This window comes from Sodiomyces alcalophilus (assembly GCF_042370955.1).
Source record: "Sodiomyces alcalophilus JCM 7366 unplaced genomic scaffold ACRALscaffold_1, whole genome shotgun sequence".
Taxonomy (NCBI): Eukaryota; Fungi; Ascomycota; class Sordariomycetes; order Glomerellales; family Plectosphaerellaceae; genus Sodiomyces; species Sodiomyces alcalophilus.
In genome coordinates, this window is record NW_027263532.1 from 1,601,328 (window position 1) to 1,628,405 (window position 27,078).

A 27,078-nucleotide genomic window follows, 5' to 3' on the forward strand; every position below is an offset into this window, starting at 1 on the left:
GGGGGGGGGGGGGGGTGAGTGAGGGTGAGTGAGGGTGTCTTTCCGGTCAGGACATTATATTTCGACAACTCCACGGCTTGAGGGGATTTGGAGATGGTGTCAACCCAGAGACACGCGTCGGGACTCGGTGTGGAAGGCTGAAAGCTAGCTCGAGTCTCGGAACATTCTGGCTTGGTTCTAAGGTCCTTTATTACGGTGGCCGCGTTTCCATTCCAAGGACTCCCATTCCGCGCTTGAGAGCCCAACCCAACCCCATCCCGTCTACAACGTATAGTGTACATAAGAACTCTAGTTCGTCCCCCTCAAAAGTATTAACAACCCACGACTATTGGAAAGGGTCTCGCGTAGCACAACGTGGTTTGCGAGACATCATCTACGTCACTAACCAAGTCCGCGCTTGAATCCTGATTGGTCAAACAGCGGTTACTGTATCTTTGTACAGCCGCTCGGCTCGCGTACTTCGTGTGTAAGGACGTCGATATCGGATCGAAGCGGTGCCTGGATGACATGGGTACTGCACTTGAGACGATGGCTGTTCCTGAACCTAAATATTACTGCCAGGGGCAAAAGCTTGTCTTGAGTTTGCACTGTCATTACTCCCACGAAAAAGAATCGCCCATCCAAGGACGCAACGAGGATTCTTTGAATTCTGTCGGTGGTCGGAGCATGAGCGAACGGGCATACGAATACCATATACAACTAGACAGAAATACTACGTGCATTCGTACGGCACATCATGTACTCACACTGTGTTGTCTGTTTTGGTGTTCGGAGTAGCAAGGTCCCACTCTCGGCCCCGGATGTGCCATAGGGTCCGAGACGTGAAAGGAGGCGATCATTTTCACCCGAAAAGTCAAGCATCGAGATGATAGTGCCCACCCACAACTTTACGTCCCTAAGCAATACGAATGTGCTTCGTCATGTGAGGGCAACAACACTGAATTCTCGCGCAGTCACATGCACGTTGTAATCATATCGACTCGCGTCGCACATGTACGTTGTAGACGCGCTCGGCTTGCACAGTACGTTGTAAGTACCGGTCGGGTCGGGGGCAGAACCCTGCCTCGGCAGGGAGGTATCCTTACCGTATTAGGACAGCTTGACAATACCAAGCTCGCTTATAATTGATCACCGACATACCTATGTACGTACACGCACACTGGTGACTGGTCGCTTATTACGACCAGCATTTACAACGTACACTACAACGTAGTGTATGTAGATTCTGTCCCTTCACTCGACCAGCTCTCTTCTAATCTATATCCTGGATTCCACACAGACCGTGGCTTATTAGGGCATCAAGCTGGGCTTCCTAAGCTGACGGGGACTTGATGAGGTCTTTCAAAGTAGCCTAATCGGGTATGGCTTATGCTTCTAAGCGATGGCCCCGACCGGTTCTCTGGTCCAATTTCCTTTTTGTCGCACTAATCTCTTGGCGCAAATCCAGCCCCACCTGTGCCTCGATGGGTACGTGTAAATGAGGTAATCGAGCGCTCTTTGCCCCACACTAGCGTTGGAGAGGGGGCTTGGTTGGAGTGAAAAAGGTTCCGTAGCGAGTGCGTTGTAGCGAGTCGTGCGTACGTTGTACAACGTATGTACACTGTGTCTCGTGCCCTCTTGCTTCTTCTGCTCCGTTTTTTGTTAGCTCGACACTATTTTTGCAGCTCGTTTTCCCCTTATTTCATGACGTCCTCGGGGGAACCAACTTGTTTAGTTGAAAGAGTTTTATGGACACACTTCGTTAGGCACCTGCACTACTTCGTCCATAGTCAACCACCCAAGCCAGGAGCTAATAATCCACCTCTCTCCAGCCTAGGGCGGTACAGTATAGTACTTTGGAAGTACAGCTGCGGGTAAATTAGGCACCTCGTAGGAGGGAGAAACAATGGCCATCCACCAAAGGAGGACGGCTGTTGCACCAGTCAAAGCGACCGCCCAGCCTCTGCTGCGCCTTGGTCCGCCATTCCAACGGATGCCATCACCAGGCAACCTCTCACTATTGGTCGTATTTAGGTACCTTGTGGGTGTCTGTGAACAGAGTTCAGGTACCTACGTTGTTCACTCTACGGGGTCAGTTGGAGGAGATCAAAAAACGACAACGGCGCCGTCTCGTACCAACGTTGAATTTTCGACACATGACAGCCCTGGTTTGCTCTTGGTGCGTCGTGATGTCGGTACAATACACTAATTACCGTAAGCTATACCAAACCAAAGCACACAATTAGGGTCGGTAGTCTTGGTCCGAGTCCAAAGTAACTACATGTACTGTGCGCGTATGTCCACACGACTTGTTTAGGCGGGAGGCCGCTCGCTGGCACTATACCTAGGGGCTCAACGCGAACACTCGTGCTACGCGACTTGAGGTACCTACCTAATTAAGTACACACACAGGAGACCCCCAGTGTCCCTCCTTGGACATCCATGCTGGTACCATGCCAATGCCATGGCACTTCTGAAGAAGACCAATCTTCTTTCCCATCTCGTCCATCCTACCGTTCCTAATCTCCACTTCTCCGTTGCTTTCCTGTTCTCCCTTCTTTTAATGCATTTCGGCCTCTTCTACCCCTTCCAAGTTCTACCCCTGGGCCTCTCCGTCTTCACTCCTGTCTCTCTCCTTTTCTCACGACGGATAGGTATTCAACCTTGGATAACTTCACCTTGGGAACCCTCCCTCCTACGGTCCCTCCTTTCTAGCTTTTCCTTTCTCGCGATACGATACGATATCGATCCGTACCGATCTCCGAGTCAGGGGCCTTCGCCTACGATCGTATCCACCCGTGTCGCCTCTTGGTTTTTTTCGACGTCTCAGTTCTACGAATATTCCTTGGGGGCCTTGAAGCGATCGTCTCCTAGGGCTTCATCACCTTCGCTGGTGGAATTTTCAGGATACCCACTTGGATTCAGCATTCCCAAGCGATTTCTTGGACATTGCCAAGCCACATTCCTCGACTGAAGCGGCTTCATTTCTGTTTCTCTATTCACGACGAATCTTCCCCCCCAATCGACGACTGGTCGATCAGTACACCTTAATTCTTAATCAATATGGGAATCGGCGCCGTGGCCGAGCCCTTGGTGGTCGTGACGCTTCTTTTCGGCGGCACGTGGTTCAACCGGAATACCGGCCGAGACGACGCCTACGACAACCTGGGCTGGACAGACGACGACCTTGATCATGGCGAGAGCAAGAGATCCGACGACCGCAATGGGAGCCCCGTCCGGTCAGGCACCGTCTCCCCCGTCTCCGAAACGGCGCTTCTCGCCTCCCACTCGACCTTGGCAGCCAGTGACGAGCCTCCGAGGCGGCTGAGGAAGATCAAGTTCTTCAAGTACCAGCGCACCGTGACGACTCCGAATACAAGAGTGTTCAAGGACCGCCTATTGAGTCGCGTACTCCGCAAGTTCCCATTCCTCGTCGAGGCCTGGTATTGGGCGTTGGTCTACTGGGTATGTCAGCGGCTCAGCAGCAAGCAACAACGGGCAATCGCAATAACAATGCAATGCCTTCTCCCGCCATGGTTCCTTTTTGTATCCGCAGATTGCTGACAGTGCCATCTTCTCCAGGTGTATCAACTCGGTCGGGCTTTCACAGCCGTCACTCTCGTCGAGGGTACCGTCGATGTGGCTCGCCGACACGCTCTGCAGGTCATCCACTTGGAGCAGGCCCTCAACATGTTCGTCGAGCTTCCCATCCAGCAATATTTCCTGCAGTTCCCGACCGTCATGCGCTGGATCAACCGAATCTACTCCTTCATCCATATCCCGGGCACCATCCTCTTCCTCGTCACCCTCTACTACATCACGACCACCCGACGTCGCCGTTCGATTTCCGATAAGATGGCGGGGAACGATGTTGCTGGGTGCAGCCCGAGCGGCCCAGGCCTGTACGAAGCGCGCCGTCGCACCATGGCCATGTGCAACCTGTTGGCCTTCATCATCTTCACCCTCTGGCCCTGCATGCCGCCCCGGTTGTTGAGCGACCCCGACTACGAGGGCCCTGATGCCGCCGAAGCCAAGAGCTTTGGCTTTGTGGACACTGTTCATGGCGCCGATGGCGAGAAGAGCGTTTGGACGCAAAACAGGTTTTGCAACCAATACGGTACGCCTCCCCCTCTTTTTCTTTTTTTCTTTTTCCCCAGCCCAGCAAACCCAGGGCTCTGCTCAAGCTCATGCATTTGCGAACGAGTCACTGACATGCGGTGTAGCTGCCATGCCTTCGCTCCACTTTGGTTATTCCCTTCTTATCGGTCTCACCGTTGCCACCTTCCCCGTTGCGAACCTGCGGTCCCGTTCATGGAAACGTTTCGCCATCGTCGTCATCGGCATGTCGTACCCGGCACTCATTCTCCTCGCCATCGTCGCGACTGCGAACCACTTCATCCTGGACGCCGTTGCGGGCGCCATTGTCTGCATCATCGCGTGGCACGGCAACAGTTTCCTGCTGAACCTGCTTGTTATCGAGGACTACTTCCTGTCGCTGGTCCGCATCCACAAGCCCGTCAACTGGACAGATCCCGACGTCTCGGTGGGCGACAGCGGATGGCGCCCCAGCATCGTGGTCGATCAAGTATAGAACAACTCTCACTAGTGATCCGGGACATCTTACGATCGCTGCCACCCAACATGAGGTCATTAGCCGGGAACCGAAAGGTCTTGATTCAGATAGTAGGTGTGCGCGGTCTAATTCAGCTTGGGCGGTAATGGTGTGGAAGTAATCAGTGTACATACCATACGGTCAGGACCTCTGTTAGAATTTCTTATAGCAACTATGAAGACTTGAACACGACTGTTGCCATGCCTGCTTGCAAACATGCTTTGAATCACCAATTGCGTCCTCGATTCGGAGTAGTTTTGGAGGTAAATACGTATCACAGACGCAATCCTCTCCTGATTCACGTCTGTCTCAAATACTGACGGTGTGCGAGGTATAAGTGAAAGAGCAAGCAATGAGCAGCATCCGAATAACACGGCAGTTTCATTTTTCAGCAATTAAATGGCACATCCTTGGGCTGCCAATAGTGTTATCTTTTGCAGTATTCTCGGTTTGTATTGGTTTATTATATTTTTCTTGATCTCATTGTTATTATTATTACTATTCTTTTTTTCCGGCCGAGCCCGTGAAACTATCCGGAGCCGGACCGGCGCCGAGCACATGCTACACACCCACGCACGCCCGGCTCCACATGGCACCGGCATAGGGGAGAATTTCACGTGCTTCGACTGGGCGGTTGAGCTTGACCCTCCGCATTTGACATTCAACTTTTCATAGTCTGAAGAGTACCCTTTAAGGCGAACGCTACGATGAAGACCATCCTGGCCCGTCGGGGTGACTGACAAGGTGCCGTCTACATGGCCAGCTACTTGCTTTCCAAGCAAGCATATGGGCTGATGGTCGCACTTTGCTGGTTCATCTCCGTCATTCATTATTTGTGGCTGTTCAGAAAGAGACCGAGATTAGGCATATTCAGATTCAAATCTTTTATATACCTCCACATCGTGTTCTTAATCTTTGCTTACATACAGCTCTCAGTCCTATTCGGGCACATCAATGCCCGCCGACCGACAACCGAAGTGTAACCTATATCCTCCCTCGGAATCTCGCCCCCTTTAGAGCGGACCCCTCTTCACAGCATCCTATATACTTATAGGCACTGAGAGTACCACGGGTTCTGCACCTGGCAAGTGCCCTGCGAGCAGCAGGTCGGGCCGGTATAACCCTCTCCGCCGCACTGTCCCCACATGCCGGAGCATCCGGAGGGGGGAGGGTTGGAAGGAGGAGGGTTAGTGGGAGGGGGGTTAGTGGGAGGGGGGTTGGTAGGAGGAGGGCTGGTAGGAGGGGGGCTGCCACCCGAGTTGCAGGTGCCGGTGCCGAGGATGCAGTTCCTCTCGGCGGCGGTACTGTAGGGGAGAGATGGTTTAGCATCTTTGCGTTGGGGACAGGGGCGTGGTAATGGAAACCATGGAAAGAAAGGGGGAGGATGTGGGAATTAGATTCGCAACTTACATTCCAACGACGTAGCCGTGACGGCTGCTGGGAGGCAGAGTCATGGACGACTGGGCCCAGTTTCCGGAAGCAATGTTGTTGGTCTCAAAGGGCTGGTAGCCGCGGCCGCGGGTGTAGTCGTCGATGAGCAGGTGCCACTTGTTGGGGTCCTGGTTGTTGCGGAAGACGAGAGGGCCCTCGCCGGCGGGCAGGGGCTCGCCGATGCGGTTGCGGATGACGGTCCAAGGGCCGTTGAGGACGGAGGCGCGGGCCTGCTCGATGAGCTCGCCGGGGCCGTTCTTGCTGATGCGGTAGAAGGTGTTGGAGGACGGGTCGTGGGCGACGGTGGCGTCCATGCCGGCGCCGGTGAGCCACTTCTCGGCCGGGGTGAAGGTGACAAAGTCGGTGGTGAAGGAGCGCATGATGAACCAGCCCTCGCCCTTGAGGTGGCAGGTCCAGTGGACGAGGTCTGGGATGGTGAGTTTATGCCTTTTTTTTTTTTTTTTTTTTTTTTTTTCAGTGAATGAGGAGCCGACTTACAGCGCCGCGAGGCTGGGTCCCAGATGGCATCAGGAGCCCAGGTCATGCCAGCGTTGCTGGGGCTGACTTGGCGCAGGAACGGGCCGCTCCAGTTGCGCATGTCGGAGGTCTCCCAGACGACAATGTTCTTGGAGCCGTTGGAGGTGTAGTCGTCGCCGACGTCCCAGCCGCGGGGGTGGACCCAGAGGTCGGTGGCGATGATCCAGGTCTTGCCGCTGCCGTCCTGGCTGCGGATGACGCTGGGGTCACGCACGCCGGTCTGGCCAACGTTGGAGACGAGGACGGGGCGGCCGCCGTTTACCTGGGTCCAGGAGCCCGGGTTGTTGTTGTTGGAGACGGACATGTAGATTTGCTCGCCATCGTATTTGCCCTCGCCGGTGAACTGTGGGGGTCATTTATTAGTCGCGACGTATGGAGAGTGTGCAGGGAGCACAGATGGTAGAATTAGAGTCGAAAGACAAAGACTGGAAAGACCACGACATACGTAGACGAAGAGGTAGTCCGAAAAGCCGGTGGTCTGGCGCTCCTCCAAGAGAGGCACGGCGGACGCGACCGTGGCCAGGGCGCCCACGAGGAGAGAGGAGAGCCTCATGGTGTCAAGGATTCAGAAGAGGTATATGATCACCAAAATTGTCTGCTAAGGATGGAGCGTGGGAGAAGATCACGGCCGGAACTAGTAGGGATCCACGCCAGATTTATATCCTCGAGGGTGGTTTGACATGACAAGTGCCGAGGGCGTTACTCTCCACGATATGGTCTCCTTTCCTCGTTGTCGGCTACAGAGCTGCTTGCCGTTGTTGCTAGGACCGCCACCAAAGCGCGCTCGCTACTGGCGCTGCTATAGACCTCGGTGACTGTGGTCCCGGGGGCTCATCTTAGAAACTGTAGGTTGAAAGTATTACCCCACCTGCGAATTACCCATCATCCAGCCTGAAGTGCTCTCGTTGTCGGGACGAAAACAAAAGAGACCCATGGCCCATGTGGCGTTTCTCCTCCGAATGAGTCCGAATGTCCTATCGTGGTCCAGTGTGCCTGCACGAACGGGGATGTCGGACGGGATCACGACGCTCTGCACGTTTACCAGGCGGCGGACAGCGATATGCGAGCTGACTGAAGCATTGTTGAAAAGGTAGAACAGCATTGAACAGCACCAATGAACATGAGGAGCACGTTGTAGGTATTTCCTCCCCGTGTCCCATACTCTGGGTCGAATGTTCAATACCGTCGTGCTGTCGCCGTGTCCGCCCTCTCAACCAGGTAAACCGCAAAAACAGTTGCCGAGGACCAAGGCGGAGAGCGAATGATGGGCTCGTAATGCCTACATCCGAGCTTGGCACGCAGAGGCCAGCCCCCGCAAAGGGGAATTCCGAGTTCCCCAGTATTCGCACCTCCATTGCGTGGTCCCGTGAGCGTGGGAATGCAACCTCGCCGTGTCGGCGTCCTCGGCCGCTCACTTACTAAGACTTTTAAAATCTTCAATGGAAAGCTTGTGCATGGCATTCTGGATGATCATTGGCGCGCTTGGCAAGAGTCGAAAAGAAAACGAAAGAATAAAGCGGCTTTCCCCAGGTCGGACGGGAACTCGGACCCCCGGGTTTCCTGGAGACCTGGTAGATTCAGGCCAGCGGAGCGCCTTCTCCGCAATGCTCAGACGGGTGCTGTGCCGATGCGGGAACTGATGCGCATAGGTGTGGGGGTAGGAATGATGGGAGCCAGGATTTGTGGCATTGAGTTGCCATAAGTTGGTCTTGGATACAATACTTCGTAAGCCTAGAATGAGGCATCCAAAGCATTGGTGTCACGGTGACCGATGTGTGGCATGTTTATATACGAAAAAACAAGTACTTCGTACAATTACATTGACAAGTACTCAGTATTAGGAGCACATCGACTTGGAGCATTGTCTTGACGTCGGTTCAACAGAGGAACCTTGGTAGCAATAGTGCATCCTTCGATGGACATTCATGAGCCTATGACCTCTATAATCTGCCCAGCTCTTTGTTACGGGCAGCCGTGGTTATAGGAGTATAGAGACTGATTCTTGTTTATGTTTACTCAAAGGGCGCCATAGAGGCAACTGGCGAAGAGCCTCTTGATCATCTTGTTTAAAGTCTTTGATTGTTATTGTAACTTGTCTACTATTACTTTGTACTCTCGACCGAGAGGACTCGTCATAGAACGGCCAACCCTTGGTCCTTGGTAGAACTATACACCTCATATAGCCCATATACTCAGTATTATCAAATGGCCTGGTCTCTCGTTGAGTTGTCTGGATGGTATTGACCTGCGACCTAGGCTGTTGATTATGGTACTAGATGACAGAATTAAGACCTTCACGTGTCGACGGAGTACGTCAAAGTACTTCCTACAGGTCGGAGACAATGTAAAGAATGGTTGTATCTAGTAAACCCGACGTCTAATACTTCGTACTTGTTAGTCGATTTACATGTCACAGTACACGAGTCTCGACTTTGTGTGGGCATCTATGAATCATATATCCAAGGTACCTGCCTTCAGTTACTTCATGTACGTACAATACAACTACGCCAGGTACTTTGCGTATGCTACTGGAAGTAACCTAAGCCTGAAATCCGGAGGTGTTATGTATACTAAGTACGCGATGACGGTGTAAAGATGTGTGCCATATGACATCACTATCCACGCATCACCAATGTTGAGTTCCTCCAGAATACCTATATCAAGAGACGTCCTCATCCAGACTTTAAAATCTTTTTCATTACACACATTTCAGCGCGCAAGAGATATTCTTTCGAAACAAGCCACTAAACACCACACCTCACATATACATACTCCGCCACCTGCCCAACGAACACCATGGATTCCCAGAACAAGCCCGTTGATCCCACCGGCGCAAAGGCCACAGGCGCCGCCTCCTCCGCTGGAACCAAGCCCAAGGCTTTTGATGAACATGGCGCCATCGGCCATCAATTCACCGGTTCGTCGTTCCAATTTCCTGTCCATGCAATACAGTCCCTAACACAATCACAGAGGAGGGCGCGATTGGCGGGGCTGCTCAGAAGGTCGGCGGTCCCTTGTCATCCGAGGGCATGATTGGCAAGCAGTTCACCACGGAGGGCGCGATTGGCGGTAATGTCCAGGGGGCCATGGGCGGCCAGAAGAAGAAATAAATGCCAAAGGCTGCTGATCACGACGCACGGGATTGTACGATAGATGAACCAGGGTGCTAGGTCTTTCAAACATTGGCTTCCCACACGCTTCTCAACCTATGACGTACCTAAATCGCCCGTCGGGATGGCCATCATACCTTCAAAAAGCTACAGCTCTCCAGGTCGGTGTGTCGGTGTAGTCCGGTCGATTATCCGAGCTCGCCTTCTTTAAATCAACACAGAAAACCCACTCTCCCTCCACCATCCCCCTGCCAACAACAACCTTGACATGCTTGAATGTGGTCATCTGCACTTCCTTTGCCAGCTTCTTCATCCCCGCCGTGTCAGACCCGCCCCGGCCCTTCGGGGGCATAACCCCCCTGACGCGAGGATCGACCATGTCCAGGAACGACGCATGGACGGTATCGCCCTCGAGCCAGACGACCAAAAACGCGGCCGAAATCATGTCGGACAACACCATGGTGGCGACGCCGGCAAACCCATCCGGGCCCCTGCCGCCCGTTAGGAACATTTCCCGTTCCGTATCCCACTGGCCTTCGGGGTACAGAGCCGACACGCGCGCCAGTGACTCGGCGGGAAACGGAGCCCTCAGGTCGCCCGTCGACCCGTGGGGCCCTACCGAGATGTCGAACCCGCCCCGTAGCCGCACGCCGCCTCGGTGCATCGTACCGAGGGACGCCGTCTGTCCCACCGACAGCGTCTTGCTAATATACAACTGCATGTCCCCGTACCGTCTCTCCTGGATCGTTCCCCACTCCGACCCGCTATCCTCAACCGCCAGCGTATCCGGGTCGGCCCGGACATAGACCCCCCCACCGCTCTGTCTGAGAAAGAGCCCCACAAGCCGCCCTCCTAACCGACACCGCAGCCGGAGCACCGGTCGGCCGTTCTTGACCTCCAGCTTCAGCGGCGTCCTCACTCCTTTGTTCGTGACGGCGAACTCTTCATCCATCGCCGGGTCAAGGTCGGCCTCCAACTCGGCTGCGCCCGCAAACTCGGCAGGCGACGCGGCCAGTATACCCCGGAACCTCGGGCCTGCAGGCGCCGCCCGCCAAGCGAACAGGCTCGTGTCGCTAGACTCCCGCATAATCTCCTCCTGCAGCCGCACAAAGGCCCGCTCCCCCTCGCCGTACAGCAGGGGCATGTTGACGCCAAAGATGCCCAGCAGGCAGTACGCCATGTCCTCGACGCGCGTGGTCTTGCGGCCGGCGGCCCACGCCATGCGGTGCGCGAGCGGCACGCTGTCGAGCGGCCTCTCGCCGCGGAGCACCGCCTCCTCGATGTGCGTGATGCGCGCGATGGAGGCGCTCAGGCCGGCCTTGGTGCCGCGCGGGGTCCACGCCACGTCGTAGAAACGCAGCGCCCGCGGCGCGATGAGCTCCTGCAGCGTCCAGCCGCGCGTGACCCAACGGGTGCGGCTCAGCGCGGACGACACGGCGGACGAAGGGTCAGGGTCGTCGTCGGCCTCGGCGAAGAAGGGGTCGCAGGCCGTCACGTCCGTGAGGAAGGCGTAGCAGATGGCCGACTTTTGGTACCAGGTGAACATGGAGTTGATGGCCTCGGTCAGCTCGGCGCTGCTGGTCTTGTCGATGCAGCACGTGTCGACCCAGGCGTGCGTGAGGCCGTCCCGCGCGGCTTGTTGGCACGCGAGCTCGATCTTGCGGAAGCCCGTCTTGGCCCGCGCGCCGTCGCGGTCGGGGGACGTAAAGTCCTGGAATGTCACCTCGCCTTCGCCCCAGGTGTGCGAGAGGATCGCGTAGGGTGGCGCCTGGTCCACGTCCAGGAACCAGTCCAGTTGGACCGTCGACACGTTGATGAGGTGCATCCTGGTCGTCGGTCGATGGACTATTTGATTCGAACGGAGTGGCGGGTCGTCATGGCCGGTTTTCGAGGGTTAACTGTCTGTGAGTCGATAGAGCCAGGGTCCATGATGAAGCGAACGAATGAATGGTCGTGGGCAGCATGGTACTTTTGTGGTTTAAGCATAAAATAGTGCTTGGCATGGGGATGTGAAAGTGCGGGGAGTAGGGCTGATTGGTGTCTCATGCATGAGGGCATTGAGACCGTGCTGGGATGAGGGAGAAGCAACGGGATAGATAGTAATGAGCAAAAGCAAACGGCCAACGCGAGACGTCACCCTAACGACGACCGCTGCTGGCCTGCTTCCAGGTGCGATCCCAAGCAGACAGCTGGCCCTCCATAGAGCCCGACGACCTCGTGGGTTGACCAGTGACGGCGAATCGCTCCGCAGGGTTCTGGGCTGCGATGTATGCAGCGACGGCATCCCGTCCGAGCTTTCTGTTACCACTGCTGCCACCACCAGAAGAGACCGTCGCGGAGTACTGGGAGGAGCTGAGAGCCAGGGTCAACTATCGACCACCCCGAATGTCTAAGTGTCTGTCTCGGCACGAAGCCATCTATTCACACCCACCTGGTATTGCGAGACATTAGTGGAGATGAAGTTGGTAGTGGACCGGACGCCAAATTGAAGTGTAGTTGGCCTTTGTGAGTTACAGTCTACTGTCTAAGCACGGATAGGCTTTGACAGGAAGAGCAGTAAAGTGCGGTTGGTTGGCTAAGGCGAGGAAAGAACAGTTTTGAAATTCGCAGACGAACGTTATATAGACCGAGAGAACGGACGGCGACGGGGAGTGTCATGGTCGGTGACATGAAGTATTCCAAAGTGCCAATTTGACCATAGAATAGATGAAGGCCGTAAAGAACTTCCCAGTAATAGCCATCAATACCGAAGACGAATAAGGGGGACGGTTCCACGAGGATCGAGTGCATAAAACATCAGTGGGTGGTCTTCGTGGGGGTTGGGTTAAGACACTGAAGAGCAGCGAACCCCTCGCTTGTGAGGCCGCCACCTTTCCGTAGAGTAAAGAGACCGATCTCGGGTTGCAGTTTCAGCCAAAGGTAAGTCTGGGAACGGCATAGTTGTGCGGCGTCGATAAAGCGGATGGGCGACTCGTGGATGCCTAGGTAAACCTTAAGCAGGAAACAAAGCATCAAGAGGAGTCGGGCGAGATTGATAGTGTCGGAGGGAAATCGGAGATGGTTTCGGTGAGGAATGTGGCGGTGAAGCGGACATGACAAGCTCGACTGAACAAAGATGGATCACGAGAAGGAAGAGCCAGTGAGAGATTGGGAGACGTGGCGTGGGAATTGTGAACAGGGACGAATCCATCCGTGGGGATCCCAGTCAATATCGAGGGCATAGAATCCGGGGACGAGTAGGACGGCCGAATGCGACGTTGACCGGCCCCTCGGTAGACCATTGTAGCAATAACAATCGTAGCTCGAGTGGTACGAAGGCAAGGAAACGTGGGGGTTAGCAAAAGCGCTGGCGGATAGCGTTATGAGTGGGCTAAGGTCGTTGACACGAGACTATCACGTAGCTGTTCGGCTTTGGTAGCGAAAGAGGACCGTCGACGGGTTCTAACGAGGATTTCGGTGACCTAGGATATCAGCGAGACTAGTCGGCCAGGAGTTTATGTCTTTGGGAGAGACACGGGGATAAGTGAATAAGACTGCAAGAGTGAGTCCAAGAGGATAGGTCAGGATAGGAAATAAATGGCAACAAGGTAAAATCATCTGCGGCGATCGACTCGGCAAGACGGCCGTTGGGTCAGGTCGTCGTTCAACACTGGCATACGCAAGAGGACCGGCCAGAGAACTGCGGACTACCAACTGCTGATGTCATATTAGTCCAGTCGATGTGTGTGTGTGTGAGTCCAGGCTCGTTCTTCCCAGGGTAGTGAGGGCGAGTGGAAGAGGTTGAGATGGGGGAGTGATGGACGATATTGACTCAATGTGTGGCTGTGAAACGGCGGGAGGGAGTGTGGCTATGCTTTTGCGGGGTTCCGTGGCTGGGTACCCAAGGCAGATGACGAGAACTCATCTCCCAGCCACTCCACCATCAAACACACAATCAGTCATCCCTCGTCAACTCTTGATTACGATTCAATTGCTGCAACACACACCATCACGCGGACATTCTGTTTTTCCTGTTTGTTCTTGCTAAAACATTCAGAAAAGATGTGCTGCCTACCCTGCAATCAGTCGAGCATACACTACTGCAGACAAGGGTCCAATTCGACTCGCATGCCCCCATCGTGACGAGCCTCAATCCAGGTTGGATTTCCTTCGCCCTATAACTCATCAAGTCAAGGCAGCAGACACTTCCAAGATGGAATCTCCAAGACCGTGTTGCTGGCCGATATGCATTGCAGAAATTCACCTCCTAACCCGGGTTGCCTGCTTCTGGCCCGCATAATCTTCACGTCTTCCACTTGCATCGCTCCACCTGACGTACATTCGTCCACTTTACCAGCATCGCTCACCATTCGTTGGTTTCCGAGGATCGTTAGCTACCAAGATACACCATAACGTACACTACGAATACAGGGCTCTGCAACCGCTCCCGCCCGCAGCATAGCCGCCGCCGGTCTCCCAGTCTGCCGCCCGCCCGCCTTGGCCCGCCCGCCCATTGAACCAACCACCCCTGGCTTCCCCATAAGGCCGCCGAATGGCTCCCTCCATCTGGATATTACGTTGTACTGTCATCCCAATCCTCCAAAGGTCTAGCCCTCGCTTGACCTCTCTTCACCCTCCCCACGACCATGGCCTCCCAAACCTACGTATGTGACGACGGTTGAACCACCCCTTCGCGATCCTTTATCCAGCCGGGCCTCCTTATATACGTTGTACCTACTTTCTCCTCATCAACCTTCATTGGGATCCTTGCCCTTGCCATTGATGAGGACAGGGGTTGATTAGCCGCTTACATTTTTTTCTTCCCATTTTCTTCGCACCCCAAAATAGAAGACTTCTATCCAATAGCTCCGTCTCGTCCAGCATTTACACCATTTCTTGACGTCGGTTTCTGTCCCGTCTCCTGTCACCACAAAACATCGTCGTCTCAAGAGATTCCTGCCCACCGACAGTCGCCGGCTCTGGGAACGAGGCTGCTACCTCGTTACAGCCATTCTCTTCCCATATACAGCCGTCGTCCTCCGTCTCACCCATTCACCTCCATCTCGTCTTCCCAGCCGCCGTCATGGTGTCCGACTCTGGATCCAGTTCATATCCTACGCCCACCGGCCGTCCCTCCATGTGGAACCTCTCGGGCCAGCGCAAGCTTAGTCGTTTGTACACTTACACCAACCTACGCACCTCCGACATCGTCAAGGTTCTTGATTTCTTGGGTATCTCAAATACCGGAGAGGCCCCGGGGTATGTGAAGCCTTCCCACCATCATCCCTCACAATCCGACCAACCCGCCGCCCCTGCTAAACAGCCATACAACAGACAAGATTCGGTAAACAAGAGGCTGAATGCCAACCTCGATAAGGAGCCACGATGGCTTCGCCCAAAGACGAATTCCGACATGAGCCGCCGAATCGACGAGCTGGCCAACTCGCCTATCCGACATAAACATAACCCCTTCACGAATCCCTTAGGCCGCCGGCGCGCCAAGTCGAGTCCGTCCACCGTACCGACTCAAGAAGCTACCGGTCCTCCACCTCTCGTCGGAGATCACTCCACCATGAATCCCACCTGGCTCGATGCCACTGCGGCCGAAGCTCATTTCAGCTCCCACCTCGCGCACTGGAACCACCCGCCCGCCCCCCTCCCAGCCGTGACAACCCAAGTGGCATCATCTCAAGCTGCCTTTACCGATCCCAGCAGACCTATGGGCCATCCCCACCCCCACGGCCCCGCCCTCGACTCGGCCTCGCGTGAACCCATGACCGCCCAAGGTTTGCTGCGTCGGACTACCGTCATGACCACCTCCACAGACATGTCCTCCAACACCATCACAGACGCCCTCTCCCAGTACTCGACAGACTATGTCCGCAGAGTCACCCGACTCGTCAAACGCTATACCCTGACCGGCTTTGTCGCCGCGCCTCCTACCGTCGAAGAAGGCGAATCCGTTCCGTCCGAAACCCGTCCCACCACACCCGACTCGATACGGAGCTCGTGGCTCGACGACGACGATGACAGCGACCATGCTCGCATTCCCGACGATACCAGGCGTCTGCCGGGCGATTTCCTGCAAATAGACTTTCAACTCCACGAGTCGGGACCTTGCCCGCCCTTGCAAGAGCACGATTCCAGGTCTTGCTTCTGTTACGTCAAGGAGGAACTCACCCAAGCGCACTGGGTCTCGGACGTCGGACTGGCGGCCGACATGCTCCCCATCTTCCACAACGACCCGTCAGTCTTAGCCGCCAAGATCAACGAAAGAGATCCCTTCGGAAACACACTGCTCCATCTGCTCGCGGCGCGTGGTGCGCCCCACAGTTTGCTTTACCAGGTACTGGATCTCGCCCCCGCCGCCGCCTCCGTCGCAAACAGTGCCGGACAGACGTTCCTCCACCTTTTGGGCGACTCCTGGTTCTTCCCATCCGCCGGAACACCGCCCCTTCTCAGTCTCCTCCACCGCTTGAACAAGGACCCGCATGTCGACATCTACTCCTGCGACGTATACGGGAGAAGCATCTTCCATCTCCTCGAGGCAAAGCTGGACGAGACCGAGAACGGTCGCAGGGTCAGCGCTGGGATACGGCGCCACTTTGAGTCTGCGAAATACCGTCGCCGGGACGCGTTCGGCCGGATCCCGGGGGAAGCCGAGACCCGCCGCCAACCGCGCCGTGCCGGTACCGGACTCTCAGACTGGCAACCACCACCACCTCCCCCTCATTCAGGACCACCCGCGAGCATACCAATCTCAGGCGATGCGCAGGGCGATGCACAACTGTCTACCGCACGAGACGCCGGATACTTCAAACACGCCCGGCTCATCGAAATGGCGCGCCGATCACAGCTGACGCCGAACCTCGAAGACTCCAAGGGCCGCAACGGACTCCACTGCCTCGCTGCCGCCATCCTCACCCGGGACACCCTAGTAGCCAAGTACGGCGTCCCCCCGCCGTCCCCATCAGACCCGCAAGCCGAACCGCAACCCCCACCGCAGCCCGCGAACAGCCGGAAGCGAAGACTCAACACGCCGCACCTGAACAAGAAGCTCTGCGACGCGTCAAACAAGTCCCTCACGTTCCGCGAGTCGCAGGTGCGCAGCATGCTCGAGGCCGGCGTCGACCCGAACCACTACGCCGCCGACGGCTCCACGCCCCTCATGGCCTTCGTGGCCCACCTCCCCGAGGACGGCGACTACAAGGTCCCCGTGTCGATCCTGCAGCTCCTCATCGACGGCGGCGCCCGCCTCGACGCACGCAACCGCCAGGGCGAGACGGCCCTGCACGTCGCCGTGCGCCATGGCCGCAAGCTCGCCGTGCGCACCCTCGTGCAGAACGGCGCCTGCGTCCACGTCCGCGACGCCGCCGGCCGGAGCCTCCTGGATGTCGCTGACGCCCGCCTCGTCGGCGCCTCGCGCGACGAAAAGGCGTACTCCCACTACGAGGCCTGCCGCGCGTGGCTCTCTGGGAAGGAGAGCAAGGCCGTGCAGAATCCTACTGTGGCGATGGAGTGGGGTCCCGGCCTCGAGTCATCTCGATGAGTTTTTTTTTTTTTTTTTTTTTTTTTTTGATATATATTTGCATTGGCGTCAAGGGAAAGGCGATACTGTATATTCATGGACGTTTTCGAAACTACGAAGCAAGGGGTGGAGCGAGATATGATACATCTTATGATACCACGTTTGGCGCTTTGGGGATTCAAGCGTCTATATTGTATAACATCTTCGCGATTTGTTGTTCTTATGGGAGGTTCGCAATACAGCTCCATTTCTCCTTCAACTGCCCATCTTTACTGAGTACTGAGATTATCTGCTCCGTCCGTCGTCTGCGTCTTTGCACCAAACATCACGCCCATACAACACAGTCACAGCAATGCAAACTTGCGCAATCACACTACCATCTTCGCATATCTATAGCTCAACTACCGGCATCCTACTCATCTAGAGAGAAACAATAAAAAGCAGTTGGTTTCATGCTGCTGCCGTTGGGCCCGGGATCCTCGCGTCCCTCCCTGCCGTGGGCACATATCCCCGGACCTCCCAACCTAAACGCCTGCCAACCATGCATTACGGTTCCATTGTCAATGCATGACATTCCCCAGAAATCCGTCGTCGTGCAGGACATGGCTGCCCATACCTGAAACGCTTTCTCCGTTGTGCATTTAGTTACTCGTCCACAAGACAAACCCGCAATATCAAGTGGAACGAGAGGAATGATAGGAAACCAACAGAAACCATGAGCTTTTTCTGCAAAGGTTGTCGGAACAACTAAGATGTTTTAAACGAAACGGGTCGTTTTCTGGAAAGTCCCCGTGCAAAATAAAGTGTCGAGGGAATGGTGTAGGATGCGCGACTCATGACGCTCGTACACCGAACTCGTTTTTTGACGACATCGTAGAGAAGGTATGCAGGTGGCGATGACGCCAGATACACACCAAAGTGCGCGGCCTGCCGATACCCTCCTCTCCCTTACTTCGGGCTAATGACATCCCCTCTTTACACGGGCAACTTGAACTTCTGCCCCTTGAGGACCTTGGTGTAGTAGATCCAGAAAAAGTCGCTGTAGAGGACGGTCTGGATGATGCCGGCGATGATGGCGATCCAGTCGACTTTGTGCTTGGGCTCGGTGAGGTAGCGATAGATCCAGTTGGGGATGTAGAGGGCGCGGTAGCTTCCGAGGGCGAAGAGGTAGTGGGTGGTGATGGTCTCGGCCTCGCCGGTGCGCTGGAGCATGAAGAGCTGGGGCAGGATGGCGACCGACTCGAGCCAGATGGAGAAGGCCCAGAGCACCTCGGAGACGGAGTAGAAGTAGGGGAAGAGGAGGGCGAGGACGGCGGCGCCGCCCAGCAGGTACTGTACGCGGAAGGTGTCGAGGCTGGGGTCGTTGGTGGGCTTGTAGGTGGTGGCCATCAGGTAGATGATGTAGCCCTGGGAGGTGATGAAGAGGATCTTGAAGATCAGGTTGTACAAGGTGTTTGTCGAGAAGAGGTCTTTGGGAGAGAAGGGAGAGTGGTTAGCCAAGACGGCAAAAGGGAGAGGTGGTTAGACAAAGACGGCAAAGGGATGGGCCATCCAGACATACCGAGGTATCTAGTAATGTAAACGAGGAAGTAAAGGGCTTGTGATTTGAAAGAGATGCCGGAACAACTCTGCGGTACGGGTAAAGTGTCAGCAGCGTCAAGTCTATGATGCTCGAGGGAAGAGGAACATGTCGTGACACGTGGTATGTGAGAGGAACGACGAGGAACTGACTTTTAGTTGAAGCATCTTGTGGAGGAGAATGCCGATACTCGCCAAGTGCGAGAAATCCGCTAGAGACCATCGTTAGTTCGATGAGACTCGATATGAAGCTTGACCTCAGCAGCCGCGACCATGCAGACAAATCAGACCACCTTACCGAGGATGCGAAATATGTTCAACATGATGACGTCGAAAACGGCCCCGGAGGGTTTGCTCGAAGAGACGCGATAGTCAACGTGCCGTTCCGAGTAGCTGCCTCGAGGAGCAGCAGCAGCGAAAATCCCCGATCGATTGGGCTACTGGTGATGGGGTTGTTGTTGTGATTCTGTTGTCGTGATGGTGTTGGTGGGGGGAGAGATTTCGATCGCGAGGAGCTAGAAAAGGGAGACGGGAGCTTGTGATTGTAAAGGGAAACGGCCTCCCTAGTGAATTGGAACATTAAGGAAAGGACACGAACGCGCTTCGCAGCTGATTGGATTGGTCGCTTTGGCCCCTGTACGTTGTAACGCCAGTCGTACAATGCTGAGCTAATACAATGCAACGTCCCTGGCTGAGGTAATCCCGCGGGATAAGGTAATGCCGCCCTCCGGATAACGTGGGGCACCGGGAATGACGTCGCGTCATCCGTCGTGCCTGGGAGGCAACTTGCTGACAAAACCCCATCATCACCTTCGTGGCACTCGGACATGGCCTCGAAGTGGCCTCGGGCCATAAGTGTTTCTTAGACCTTCCTTATCTTTCCTTGTATTTTCCACTCTTCTACTCTTATTTTTAGCCTGACGATAGAGGTTTCAAGCATGTCTTTATCATAATACACACCACCTCGACCTCGTTTCAACAAGTCCGAACCCTTGACCTCAACCACCTACTACACGTCAATATCCTTCATACGCCGGCATCAGAACAATGACAGACGACTACAACATGCCAGTCCCCGAAGCTGGGTCGGCGGACGAAATTGCCATCACCATCACCCACCGCAACACCCCACACACTCTCACTCTCGGCCCCGCCGCCACAATATCCGACCTCTCCTCCACCGTCGAACTCGAACTGGGCATCCCAGCCGCGAACCAAAAGTTCCTCATCCCCAAACACGGCCTACACAAACCCCCCTTCAAGAACCCGTCCCTGCCGCTCGCACCCCTCCAATCCGCCAAAATCCAACTCCTCGCCCCGCCGCCGCAAGAGCTCGCCTCCCTCCACGCCGCCTCGGACCTCGCCGCCCGGCGCGCCCAGGCCCGCGCCCAAGCCGCCTCGCGCAACGCCCCGAAACCCTTCGCCACGAACCGCACCAGCGCCCGCGCCCGCGAAGAAGAGACCTACACCTTCCTCACCGTCCGGCCGCTCCCCTGGCTCCCGCACCCGCACCGCAGCCTCGCCATGCTGGAGCGCCTCAAGGCCGACCCGGGCATCCGCTCCGCCATGCGCACCCACCGCTTCACCGTCGGCCTCCTCACCGAGATGGAGCCCCTCTCCAACACATCCTCCACCCACGAGGGCACCACCCGCCTCCTCGGCCTGAACCGGAACAAGGGCGAGGTCATCGAGCTGCGCCTCCGCACCGACGCCCACGACGGCTACCGCGACTACGCCACCGTCCGCCGCACCCTCTGCCATGAGCTCGCCCACAACGTCCACGGCGACCACGACCGCGACTTTTGGGACCTCTGCCGCCGCATCGAGCGCGAGGTCGAGGCCGTCAGCGCTGGCCGTACCATCGCCGATGCCGGCTACTCTTTCGCCCCCGCGAGAGGAAACCAAGAGGAACGGGCGTTCGACGACGTGCAGGACCACGGAGGCTGGCAGGGTGGCGAGTTTGTCGTCGGCGGCGGGGAAGGTGCACCGGACAACCAGGGCCTGAGCAGGAGGGAGATCTTGGCCCGGGCCGCGGAAGAGAGGTTGAAAAAGATGAACATGGGGCCCGATGGTGGGAAATCCGATTCCGGGCCTGGGACACCTGGGTGAGCGGCACTTGGGTCTCGCTTGTTTCTCTGTACATATCATACTATATATTGAAGGGGTGCTTTTTCCAAAGGACGAGAGCAGGTATAGTTGGAAGTCTTGGTTAGCGAGCAGTGATCGCATCGCATATCTGGGCTTTGAAGCAATCTTGGTCCGTTATTTATTTGCAAACACAATATATCATGGTGGATGACCGACCGGCTTCAGTTTGCACAATGTGAAAGCAATACCATAGTGAGATTACGACAATAATTTACAAAACCACTCGAGTAGCTACCAAACCTCTCCAAGAGCCTGTGATCAACCAGTGGGAAAGAGGTATATGAAAGCTATCCAGATACAACAAGAATACAACAATGGACTTCAGGCAGCGGGAAATTTGGACGCTGCCGTACTGTCCAGAATCCATAATACTCCAGTGCGCGCAGATGACCCCGGAGGAGCAAAAAGGAAAAGAGGAAGAAGAGACGAAAAAGAATGGAAAACGAAGAAGAAAACGGGCACCAGGTAGAAGAAAAGCTTCCCACCCTTCCAAGTCAACCCAGAAAAACCATGCCTCATGATCTGTGTGCAAGAGTTCCCCATCGTCATGGCAATCTCCCTCCATGCTGTGTGCGTGCGTACAGATGCGCAAAAGAAAGGACGCGCCCACAAAACCGCAAGGGGTCGAGTTCCCAAGCGAATCCCGGCCAATGAACAGTTTCCCCCATGCCCAGGGTGAGCCGAGACATATAAAACGTCGAGATGCTTTTTTGTATGTACCGGATATCATCACGTCATAAACAGGCCGCAAGACACGGGAGTGATCTTGCGTGCCACATCATGTCCATAGCCCTCCTCATGTACTCTCAAAGAGTCGCGCTCAGCCAAAGTGGCGTGGCTTGCAAGCCTCGACAGTCCGCCGGGCCGTGGCCATCATTTGGGACAAGTTTTTGAGAATCGGGTCATTGCCTCGAGTGTTGCTGATGCGGACAAACAGAGTCTCGGTATTGGCGATCAGGAGGTTGAAGATCTTGGGGGTAACAGCGCGTGCATCGGCATCCTGTACAACGGAAAGGAAATTAGTAAACGATGGCTTAAGACGGGCTTGAACGACGGATGGACGGCAACTTACCAGGGACTCAAATTGGTTGTGCATGTTGTGAACGATCACTTCCAGCCATGCCACCCTCTCACGGGTCGACGTGTCGAGACTCTGGGAAATGGTCGTAGCAACAGTAAGCATGATCAAGCCGGGCATAGCGGCAAGAATCGTCTGCGGACTGAACTTGCTCATAAACTTCTCGAAAATCACCTGCTCCCGGCCCGACTGCAGCCATCGGAGCAGCGCGTCCTCGGTCCGTCCAGACTTGATGAGAGAGTCGAGCATCGTGATCTGGTCTGCCAGGTCTTGGTCATACTCCGTGTTGCTGTTTCCCCCGCTGGTCGCGCTGGGCACCAGCGCCTGCGACGGTGCGTAGTTGCCCGTGGTATGAGAAACGCCGTGGGAGTGGGCATGGGACTGAGGGTAGCCCATGGACCGATGAGAGGCCTGTGGGCTATGTGCCGCACCGTAGCCATGGCCGCCCTGTTTCTGCATCGTCTGCACGTGCTGCTGCATCTGTTGGAGCTGGTGCTGCATGTGGCCGTGCGCCTGATCGTGGCCCTCCTTGGGCGCCGTGGGGGAGACCTGTTGCGGTTGACGCACCTGCTGATGCTGATGCTGGGGCGGATGCTGCGGCTTATGATGCTGCTGGGGATGTGGCTGGTGGTGGTGTTGCGGGTGCAAGACAGGAACCTGGGCTTGGGCTTGGGCCTGGGCCTGGGCCTCCAGCATCTGCCGCTGGAACCGGATAAACTCGCCCTGGAACTGCTCCTGGGAGGCTGCCATGCCAGAGACCATGCTGGTGAGCTGCGTGACGACCGAGCTGAGCTGGTCAATCTTCTTGGCGTCCGCCACACGCTGGGCGTTGAGGGCCTCCAGCTCCGTGTGGTGCTGGCGCTGCATCTCATCGGCGACGCGCTGGCATGCCGTGGTCGCCACATGGTTAAAGGAGGCAGACAGGCGGTCCGTCAGTGTGTCGAGGATCTCGCCTTCGACGGTACCAGCGACAGTGGTTCCCACGCGGTCCGAGATGGCGTCCACAAACTCCGGTTTCTGTAGAGCGTGCTGGATCGCGGCGGGGAGAGCTCGGTGCATCTCCTTCTGGATGGAGTGATTGACCTCATCAGCCATGTTAGAGCTGAACTGATCGGCAACGGCCTTGCGAGCCACATCCGAAATGGCCGGGATCACCGAGTGGGCGAATTGATCCTGAATGAGCGACTCGAGGACCTTCTGCGTATTCTCGTTGAGAACCTCGGAGACCATGTTGAGCAGCTTCAGCTGCCGCTGATCAAAGTCCTTCTCGCGCTCACGGTGTCCATCTTCGATCTTGCCGTGCAGGCTCTTGAGACCGGCGTTGATGGTGCCAGCAAAGCTGCTGTTGAGACGCGACTCCATGCTGCCGAGGACGGCTTCGACCGACTCTTGGCTGATGTTGCTCTGGGCGGCAGGAGCGGCAGATTTGGAGTCCTTGGCACCAACACGCGGCGATGGCCCACTTCCGTTAGACTGCGACTCGGCCGCAAGAGCGGCAGCGGCAGCGGACGCGGCCTTCTTCTTCCGGCCCTTGCGTTCCTGCTTCTCTTGCCTCTCTGGTTTCTCGGGTTTCTCTGGCTTCTCTTCCTTGATCGGCGTGGGAGCCGGGGTTTCTTCCGTGCTGATTTCCTGCTTCGACTTGACAGGGGTGGAGATTTCGGGGCCCGCAGTCCGCTCAGACTCCTTGTTGGTGCTGCGGACGACAATGTGAGGAGTCTGCGTAGGTTCGTGATGGACCGGTTCGGGAGGCTGTGCGGCAGGTGCCTTGAGTTTCGAGATGGAAACCACGCCGGCGTCCACGGCCGACACTGGCGCAAGAACCTTATTGTCCTTGGACCAACCGAGCTCGGTCTGCTTAATAAGCACGCACGCGACGCCCTTGGAGTGCATGCCGTAGAGCTCGAAGAGGGTCGGCTCGTCCGAATCCTGGCTCATGGCAGGGTTCGGCAAGAGGTCGAGGCTCCGGAGAATTCCCCGGTTAGCAAACGAGTACTCACGCACGCCACTAATCACTGCCGTAGAGTCGGGCTGGGGGATGGACGAGTCCTGCGCAACGAGCCTCTGGATGTATTCGACCTGCGAGACGCTCTTAAGGTTGTACTTGGGGGCCGACAGGTGGGCAAAGTAGATGGAGTTGCGCGTGGGGTGACCGATGACGAGCATGCCGGTCTGCGGGTGATACATGACGCTGCAGACGGCGTCCGACTCCTTGCTATGGGGCAGGTTGAACTCCTGCACGGGCTTCCCGAGGGCCAGATCCCAGAGCTGGAGGGTGTGGTTCTGCTTCATGCCGACGATCATGTAGCGCAGGGCACAGCGCTTCTGGTACGGGCGGAGCTTGTCGACGAGGAGCACAGAGGTGGGCCAGGCCTTTTCACCCTCGGGCGTGCTCGTCAGGGTCAACATGGGCTCCTTGACCTCGACAGAGGTGTGGGCGGGAACGGGGGCACGAGGATCGCAGCCCTCCTTGGCGGCCACCAGGTCGCGAACATCCCAAAACTTGACGCGTCCGGACTTATCGAGCGAGACGATGACGGAGTCGTCCTGGCTGAAGGTGAAGTCCTTCCCGGCCTTGCCAGTGTTGATTTTCAACGAACACTGCTTGGCCAATGCCTCGGCGTCGACCAGGCGGTCGTGGCCCGGCTTGATCAGGTTGTTCTGCATGATGAAGGCCGGCCAGATGATGTTGATCGACTTGCCTCGGCCGACGGCGAAGAACTCGGGGTGTACGGCGGACGGCCTAGCCCGAGTCTTGAGGACGCCGCCCGGCGCGTCGCCTCCTTCGTGCATGGGGGGCAGGGCGAAGCCGTGCTGCTCGGGATAGGTGTCGTCGATGTGGTCCTTCTCGCCGTGTCGGACCTGCAGCCAGTAGACGGTGCCACTAATGCCAGTACCGATGATGGCCTCCCGATGAGGGCCGCTGTGGTCGGAAGGCGTCACAGACATGGCGACGTTGAAAACGCGGTCCTTGGTGTCGGTGAAGATCTTGGCATCTCTGCCATCTTCCTGGCGAATGACACGAAGCCCGCCGGCCTTGGACATGCCGTAGACCATGTAGTTCTCCGTGGCGGTGTAGAGATTCCGATCGATCTGGTCAAACTCCTTCTTGAGTCGAGCAATATCCATAATAGATTCCTCGCGAAACTGCGGCCGCTCGTACGAGCTGTCGCCCTGGACGGTGATGGAGATCCAGGGCTTCATGGGGAAATTGAAGACCTTGACGGGAGGGGGTGCCTCTTCCTCGATGACGACAATCTCATCCTGATCGGCGCTTTCCCAGCTGTCTGCCACGACGTCGGCAGGCTCAGAAGTGTCCACGGGTTCGGTGGCCTCGGTGGGCCCCTCGGGCTCCGCGGGGTCGGAAGACGCCACGGTGGCTTGGGCGGCAGCCTCCTCCACTATTTCACGAACTTCCTGAGCCACCTCGGGGGGGACCGCGTCCTCCAAAACGCCATTGTTCTCCTCGCGGTCGAGCTCTTTCATGATGGCCTGGGCGGCTTCTCGGGTGCTATCCTCGAATTCCTGCTCGGTGCGGGCGGCGGCCATGTCGTCCAGCCTGTCCATGTAATCGGGCTGGGGCTGAGGCTGGGCTTGAGGCACCTCGCCTTCTCCGGACCGGGCCACAGCCTCCTGGGCTTCTTGGCTGACCCGTTCAGCGATGTCGTGGACGGCTTCCGCAACGGTCTCTTTGGGCTTCTCTTCCGACGGCATGGATAGCGAGGCAGTAGAGCCAGGGGTATGGCCAGGGGAAGGCCATGCGTGGCTTCCCTTGTGACGAAGATGTTCGGGACTGGCAAGGGGACTGCGTACGTCTCCGACACTCCTACGTTCGCTTCCATGATGGGAAGCGACGGGTGAATCGTGCGACTTTTTGAGAATCTGGAACGGCGGGCCGGCGGGAGACTGCCCGGCCGAGTGGGCGGAGCTCTGGGGAACAATAGTCACCGAGCCTGACTTGGGAGTGTGATTCTGGGATGACGACACATGTGGCTCCTCGTAGGAGTTATTATAGCTGTTTCCATACAGCCTCGATGCAGACATGTCGGCCTCATGGTAATTGGGGGGATACGCGTAGGGCCCATAGAACGGGGCTGGTTCTCCTTCAAACGGGCCCCTCTCGTAATCGTGGCTGTCCTGAGGCGGCGGCTGGGCTGTGGGGTAGCCGTTGGGGGCGGCCTCGAGGACATGGTGGCGGTGTCTCGTGGCGTCGGGGTGAGCGTCGGGCGAGTGTTCGAAGGAGCCCCGGTGGTGGTGCGGTTGGGCCTCGGTGAGCAAGGGCTGGTCATGCTGGCTTGGCTTGGGCCGATTGAGCAAGTTCAAAAGGTAGGCACGCGTATCCTCAGAAGGCGACGAGGCAGCAAAGGAGGAGGCAGGCACGGGCACGCTGGCAGAAACGTTGGGCGAGTCTTGTCGAGATTCGTCATTCTCATGGGTTCCGCTCATGAGAGCACGGAGTAGGCCGGTCGGATCCTGCGAAGTGGGAGCAGGAGCGAGAATCTGGGCCGAGAAGGAGGATGAAATGTTGATGGGAGGCTCATTTTCCTGCTCGGTATGATGAGGCTGGTGCTGGCCTTGGTGGTGGAGCTCAGGCTGATGATGGAGCTCAGGTTGATGATGGTGCTCAGGCTGATGCTGGCGTTGGGCCTGATGCTGCTGGTGGCCCGACTGATGCTGCTGGTACGGCCCTTGGCGAGCTTGGTTAGCATGCGAAGTGTGACCACCAGCTCCGCTAAACTTGAGCAAGTTCAGCAAGTTGGAGGTCCGTTCGTCATGGTTGGGAGCGGACATGTTGCTGCTGGGAGGAGTGGGAGCTGGAGGTGGCAAAGGTGACACCATGGCGGTGCCAGAACCAGCGTTTGTCGAGATTAATTTACAATGCCGAAGGGGGTGGAGAGAGAAAGAATAAACGGCAAAGACGGCACCTAAACAAAAATCAAATGGAAAAAGCTGCGGCCGTATCAAAGAGAATACGGAAAAATGAATGGAAAAGCCAAATGCCTTCCGCCAAAGAAGGATGAGGTGATGACAAGAGTTAAATCCAGTCTGGCGGAAGGGTTGGATTTGAGGTCGGGAAAAAAGAATAAATTTTGGGCACGGA

The 27,078-nt window shown here is 56.4% G+C and overlaps 8 protein-coding genes across 8 annotated transcripts in view; 4 read left to right on the forward strand and 4 right to left on the reverse strand.

Annotated features, from left to right (window-relative positions):
- The window catches only part of ACRALDRAFT_206122 (uncharacterized protein), a gene marked incomplete at both ends in the record, with an annotated part of 4,389 nt that extends 1,436 nt beyond the window's left edge, over positions 1-2,953 (forward strand). The window contains 7 exons of the mRNA XM_071021963.1: positions 51-127; positions 218-291; positions 443-724; positions 1,380-1,467; positions 1,512-1,535; positions 1,646-1,708; positions 2,695-2,953. Coding sequence (XP_070878814.1) covers positions 51-127; positions 218-291; positions 443-724; positions 1,380-1,467; positions 1,512-1,535; positions 1,646-1,708; positions 2,695-2,953 — 867 coding nt within the window. The remainder of the gene's footprint in view (positions 1-50; positions 128-217; positions 292-442; positions 725-1,379; positions 1,468-1,511; positions 1,536-1,645; positions 1,709-2,694) is intronic.
- ACRALDRAFT_1060214 (uncharacterized protein) lies at positions 2,516-4,822 on the forward strand. The gene is made up of 3 exons (XM_071016199.1): positions 2,516-3,444; positions 3,562-4,096; positions 4,203-4,822. Exons 1-3 carry the CDS (start codon positions 3,043-3,045, stop codon positions 4,568-4,570), a joined length of 1,305 nt encoding a protein of 434 aa, XP_070878815.1. The 5' UTR covers positions 2,516-3,042; the 3' UTR covers positions 4,571-4,822.
- A 613-nt stretch (positions 4,823-5,435) lies between these two features.
- On the reverse strand, positions 5,436-7,198 carry ACRALDRAFT_1039039 (carbohydrate-binding module family 1 protein). The gene is made up of 4 exons (XM_071015119.1): positions 7,005-7,198; positions 6,521-6,902; positions 6,002-6,449; positions 5,436-5,895 (listed from the first exon to the last, which is right to left on the reverse strand). The coding sequence occupies exons 1-4, from the start codon at positions 7,110-7,112 to the stop codon at positions 5,640-5,642; spliced, it is 1,194 nt and encodes a 397-aa protein (XP_070878816.1). The 5' UTR covers positions 7,113-7,198; the 3' UTR covers positions 5,436-5,639.
- A 3,354-nt stretch (positions 7,199-10,552) lies between these two features.
- On the reverse strand, positions 10,553-11,494 carry ACRALDRAFT_2077213 (uncharacterized protein; the record flags this gene model as incomplete). Its single annotated transcript, XM_071022300.1, has 1 exon — positions 10,553-11,494. A coding segment is annotated over one exon (942 nt), but the record flags the coding sequence as incomplete, so codon positions are not given.
- A 2,936-nt stretch (positions 11,495-14,430) lies between these two features.
- Positions 14,431-17,600, forward strand: ACRALDRAFT_206117 (uncharacterized protein; the record flags this gene model as incomplete). Its single annotated transcript, XM_071021959.1, has 6 exons — positions 14,431-14,442; positions 14,515-14,587; positions 14,619-17,184; positions 17,251-17,389; positions 17,419-17,479; positions 17,527-17,600. The coding sequence occupies 6 exons, from the start codon at positions 14,431-14,433 to the stop codon at positions 17,598-17,600; spliced, it is 2,925 nt and encodes a 974-aa protein (XP_070878818.1).
- A 551-nt stretch (positions 17,601-18,151) lies between these two features.
- ACRALDRAFT_2038580 (uncharacterized protein) lies at positions 18,152-19,077 on the reverse strand (the record flags this gene model as incomplete). The annotated part of the gene is made up of 4 exons (XM_071020890.1): positions 18,152-18,645; positions 18,738-18,804; positions 18,908-18,966; positions 19,053-19,077. 4 exons carry the CDS (start codon positions 19,075-19,077, stop codon positions 18,152-18,154), a joined length of 645 nt encoding a protein of 214 aa, XP_070878819.1.
- A 724-nt stretch (positions 19,078-19,801) lies between these two features.
- ACRALDRAFT_1067480 (uncharacterized protein) lies at positions 19,802-20,863 on the forward strand (the record flags this gene model as incomplete). The annotated part of the gene is made up of 1 exon (XM_071017452.1): positions 19,802-20,863. The coding sequence occupies one exon, from the start codon at positions 19,802-19,804 to the stop codon at positions 20,861-20,863; it is 1,062 nt and encodes a 353-aa protein (XP_070878820.1).
- An 859-nt stretch (positions 20,864-21,722) lies between these two features.
- ACRALDRAFT_2038582 (uncharacterized protein) lies at positions 21,723-26,768 on the reverse strand (the record flags this gene model as incomplete). The annotated part of the gene is made up of 2 exons (XM_071020891.1): positions 21,723-21,902; positions 21,975-26,768. 2 exons carry the CDS (start codon positions 26,766-26,768, stop codon positions 21,723-21,725), a joined length of 4,974 nt encoding a protein of 1,657 aa, XP_070878821.1.
- Between the last annotated feature and the right edge of the window lie 310 nt (positions 26,769-27,078).

Coding starts and splice junctions, on each gene's coding strand:
- ACRALDRAFT_1060214 (XM_071016199.1), top strand. CDS start 3,043: ATGGGAATCGGCGCCGTGGCCGAGCCCTTGGTGGTCGTGACGCTTCTT. Junction 3,445..3,561: donor ATTGGGCGTTGGTCTACTGG/GTATGTCAGCGG, acceptor CATCTTCTCCAG/GTGTATCAACTCGGTCGGGC. Junction 4,097..4,202: donor CAGGTTTTGCAACCAATACG/GTACGCCTCCCC, acceptor CATGCGGTGTAG/CTGCCATGCCTTCGCTCCAC.
- ACRALDRAFT_1039039 (XM_071015119.1), bottom strand. CDS start 7,112: ATGAGGCTCTCCTCTCTCCTCGTGGGCGCCCTGGCCACGGTCGCGTCC. Junction 6,903..7,004: donor CGGACTACCTCTTCGTCTAC/GTATGTCGTGGT, acceptor TGACCCCCACAG/TTCACCGGCGAGGGCAAATA. Junction 6,450..6,520: donor GGACCCAGCCTCGCGGCGCT/GTAAGTCGGCTC, acceptor TCACCATCCCAG/ACCTCGTCCACTGGACCTGC.